Source organism: Corapipo altera, unplaced genomic scaffold, assembly GCF_003945725.1.
Source record: "Corapipo altera isolate COAL_440 unplaced genomic scaffold, ASM394572v1 60948, whole genome shotgun sequence".
NCBI classification, from domain to species: domain Eukaryota; kingdom Metazoa; phylum Chordata; class Aves; order Passeriformes; family Pipridae; genus Corapipo; species Corapipo altera.
The window spans coordinates 353-4,675 of NW_020885406.1; the positions used below are offsets into that span (position 1 = coordinate 353).

A 4,323-nucleotide genomic window follows, 5' to 3' on the forward strand; every position below is an offset into this window, starting at 1 on the left:
TGCCAAAAAGTAACTTTTCTCCCCAAAAATCAACTTTTCTTCCCCCGAAAGCGATTTCTGTCCCCAAAAAGTGACTTTTCCTTCTTAAAAGGTGTCTTTTATCACCCCCAAAGTGACTTCCCCCCCAAAAAAGTAACTTTTTCCTAAAAAAGGAACTTTGCTCTGCAAAAATCAACTTTATTCCCCCCAAAATGGTTTTCTCTCCTAAAAGTGACTTTTACCCCGAAAATGTAGCTTTCCCATCCAACAAGTAACTTTTCTCCTCAAAAAAGTGGCTTTTGTTCCCTAAAAGTGATTTTTACCCCCCAAAAAAGTACCTTTCCCCTCAAGAAAGTAACTTTTCTCCCCCTAGGAGTGAGTATTGTTCCCAGAAAACTTTTCTTACCCCAAAAGCGACTTTTAGCCCCAAATGGAAACTTTTCTCTCCTGGCCAAGTGACTTTTTCCCCCTCAAAAACCAACTTTTCTCCTCCCAAAAGAGAACTCACAAGAAGGAACACTTTCCTCACTTTTTAATGACTTTTTCCTCACAAAAAGTGACTTTTTCCTCACGAAAAGGAACTTTTTTCTTCCACGAAGGAACTTTTCCTGCCAAAAAGCAACTTTTTCCTCCCCCAAAGTGACTTTCCTTTACAAACCCAACTTTTCCCTCACTTTTTAGTGACTTTTTCCTCACAGACAGGAACTTTTTCCTCACAAAAGGGAACGTTTTCCTTACAAAAAGGAACCATTTCCTTGCAGAAGTGATTATTTCCACGCACAAAAAGTGACTTTTTAACTCACAAAACTGACTTTTTTCCTCACAAAAAGTAAGGTTTTCCTCACAAAAGTGACTTTTTCCTCAAAAGGAAGAACTTTTTCCTCACAAAAAGGGACTTTTTCTTCACAAAAGTTGCATTTTCCCTCCACAAGTGTGAACTTTTTTCCTCACAAAAAAGAACTTTTTCCTCCCCTGACTTTTCCCTGACAAAAAAAAAGTGACTTTTTCCCGACAAAAAGCGATTTTTCTCCTCACAAAAGCGAACTTTCCCTTCGTATTCGCCTCACTTTTTTCCTCACGCAAAAACAGGGGACTTTCTCTTCACAAAAAACCCGCAGTTTCTCCTCCGCAAAAGCGACTTTTTTCCTACCAGAAAGGAACTTTTCCCTCGCCCTAAGCCCCCTTTTCCTCCCCCAGAACCCGCTTTCCCCCTGCTTTGTTTTCCTCCTCGAGCGTGACTTTTTTCCCTCACGAAACGGGAACTTTCTCCTCGGCTGAGCGGCTTTTTCCCCCCCGAACAAAAAAAAAAAAACAAAAAAAAACAAACAAACAAACAAAAAACAACCGCGGCTTTTCCCTCGCCCTGAGCGACTCTTTCGTCCCGAAGAGACTTTCCCCTCAGTTTCCAGCGACTTTTCCCTCACAAAGAGGCGAGTTTCCCCTCAGGAGCCCGCGGCTCTCCCCTCACGCTCAGCCCTCCCCTCACGGAGCCCGCCCCGGCGGGGGGCGCGGGCCGGGCCGGGCCTGGGGCGGGGGCCGAGGCGGGGCAGGAGCCGCGGGGGCCGCTCCGCTCCGCTCCGCTCGCTGCCGGCCGGCCCAACAAAGGCCATGGCGGTTCGCTCCGGGCCGCCCTGAGCCCGGCCGTGCCCCCGGGATGCGGCGCTGGGCCCTGGCCCTGGCGCTGGCGCTGGCGCTGGGCGGGCGCTGCCCCGCGGCCCCCAACGCCTCGGCCGGGCCCCCGCGCTGCCGCCGCCCCGCGCCCTGCGAGCGGCTCCGCTTCGGCGCCTGCCTGGGCTCCGCGCTGCCCTACGCCGCCACCTCCACGCTGCTGGCCAACGACTCCGCCTCGCAGGAGGAGGCGCACGGAAAGCTCCTGCTCTGGTCCGGTACGGGACCGGCACCGGGACAGGCCCGGGGTGGCCCCGGCGGGGAAGGGGGGTGTGTACGGGGTGTGGGGTGGAGAGAGGGGGGACGGCCACGGATCGGGATGTGGGATTGAGGCGGTTTGGGGGGTGTTGGGGATGTTGAGGGGCTGGGGAGGGGTGAGGTGTAGGGGGGAGCGGTGTGGTGGGGGAGAGGGGTGGGAAACCGTGTAGGAGGGGAAGGGGAAGGGGAAGGGTATAGAGGGGAGCAGTAGAGTGGGGGACAGGGGATGGGGGCAGTGTAGGAAACTGTGTATCAGGGGAGTGGGGATGGGGACAGTATAGAAAACTGTATAGGAGGGGAAAGGGATGGGGATAGTATAGAAAACTGTGTAGGAGGGGAGCGGGGATGAGGACAGTATAGAAAACTGTAGGAGGGGAAAGGGATGGGGACAGTATAGAAAACTGTATAGGAGGGAAAAGGGGATGGGGACGGTATAGGAAACTGTAGGAGGGGAGTGGGAATGGGAACAGTAGAGACGGGAGCAGTAGAATGGGGCACAGGGGATGGGTACTGTGCAGGAAACTGTATAACAGAGGAGTGGGGACGGGCACAGTGTAGGAAACTGTGTAGCAGGGGAATGGAGATGGGAACAGTATAGAAAGCTGTGTATCAGGGGCCTGGAGATGGGGACAGTGTAGGAAACTGTGTAGCAGGGGAGTGGGGATGGGGACAGTATAGGAAACTGTGTGTCGAGGGTCTGGGGATGGGAACAGTGTAGTAAATTCTATAGGAGGGGAGTGAGGATGGGGACAGTGTGGGAAACGGTGTATCAGGGGCCTGGGGATGGGGACAGCTTAGAGAGGAGCAGTAGAATGGGGTACAGTGATGGGTAAGTGGGGTACAGGAGATGGTACAGTACAGAGGGGAGCAGGACAGTGAGGGACAGGAGATTGGTACAGTAAAGAAGGCTGTATAGTAGGGACTGGAGATGGGTACAGTATAGAGGGGAGTGGTAGATTGGGGTACAGGGAATGGGTACAGTATAGAAAATTGTGTAGCAGGGGCCTGGGGATGGGTACAGAGTAGAAAACAGTATCAGGGGACTGGGAGTGGGTACAGTGTAGAGGGGAGCAGCGTAGTGGGGGCCTGGGAATGAGTAGGGTATAGAAGGGAGCAGAATAGTGGGGGACAGAGGATGGCTACAGTACAGATAAACTATAGCAGGGAACTGGAGATGAGTACAGTGTAGAGGGGAGGAGGAGAGGGGGGTACAGGGGATGGGTGCAGGATTGAGGGGAGCAGGACAGTGGGAACCTGGGGATGGGTGCAGTACAGACACCTGCATAGCAGGGGAGTGGGGATGGGTGGAGTGTGGAGGGGAAGAGTAGAGTGGGGTACAGGGGATGGGTGAGTGTAGAGGGTGAGCAGGATAGCAGGGTGTTGGTGCAGTATAGAAAACTGTATTGCAGGAGAGTGGGGATGAGTGCTGTGTAGAGGGGGAGCAGGGTAGTGGGGGACAGGGGGTAGGTACAGTATGCAAAACTGTATATGGAGATGGGTACAGCAGAGAGGGGAGCATGGGGTGCAGGGGATGGGTGTGGTATAGAGGGGGAACAGTGTAGCAGGGGCCCAGGGATAGGTACAGTGTAGAAAACTACAGGAGGGTCAGGTGATGGGGACAGTGGGGAGTGAGACAGGGGAGTGGAGGCTCTGGGTGGGTGCAGAAAATGTGTAGCAGGGGGCAGGGAGCAGGTACAGTATAGAGGGGAGCACAATAGTGAGGGATAGGGGATGGGGTCAGTATAGAAAGCTGTGTAGCAGGGGAATGGGGATAGTTGCAGCGTAGAGGGGAGCAGTAGTTTGGGGTATAGGAGATGAGTGCATTATAGTGGGGTGGATACTGTAGAAAGCTGTATAGTGAGGGCTGAAGATGGGTACAGGAGAGGGGTATGGTATAGAGGAGGAACAGTATAGCATTGCCCCAGGGATGGGTACACTATAGAAAACTCTACAGCAGGGGGCAGGGGATGGGTACATGTAGAGGGGAGCAGTATAGGGAGAGATTGGGGATGGGTACAGTATAGAAAACTGTAGAGCAGGGGCCTGGGGATGGGTTCAGTGTAGAGGGGAGCAGTAGAGGGGTACAGGAGATGGGTACAGTGTAGGGGAGGAGCAATATAGTGGAGGTCTGAGGGGGGTACAGTATAGAGGAGAGCAGTGTAGAGGGGGTCTGGGAATGGATACAGTATAGAAAACTGTATAGCAGAGGACTGGAGATGGGTACAGTATAGAGGGGAGTGGGGTTCAGGGGATACAGTAGAGAGAGGAACAATGTAGTGGGAGACAGGGAATGTGTACAGCAGAGGGGGCCAGGGTACAGTGTAGAGGGGGAGCAGTATATCAGGGGACAGGGGATGAGTGCAGTATAGAGGGGAGCAGTGTAGCAGGACACCATGGATAGGTGCAGGATAGAGGGAG

At 53.4% G+C, this 4,323-nt stretch overlaps 1 protein-coding gene across 1 annotated transcript in view; it reads left to right on the forward strand.

Moving 5' to 3' along the window:
• The first annotated feature begins 1,618 nt into the window (after positions 1 to 1,618).
• SMO (smoothened, frizzled class receptor) overlaps positions 1,619 to 4,323 on the forward strand; it is an 8,450-nt gene continuing 5,745 nt past the window's right edge. The window contains exon 1 of the mRNA XM_027631619.1: positions 1,619 to 1,865. Within this exon, the coding sequence (XP_027487420.1) occupies positions 1,634 to 1,865 (232 nt within the window). The 5' untranslated portion in view covers positions 1,619 to 1,633. The remainder of the gene's footprint in view (positions 1,866 to 4,323) is intronic.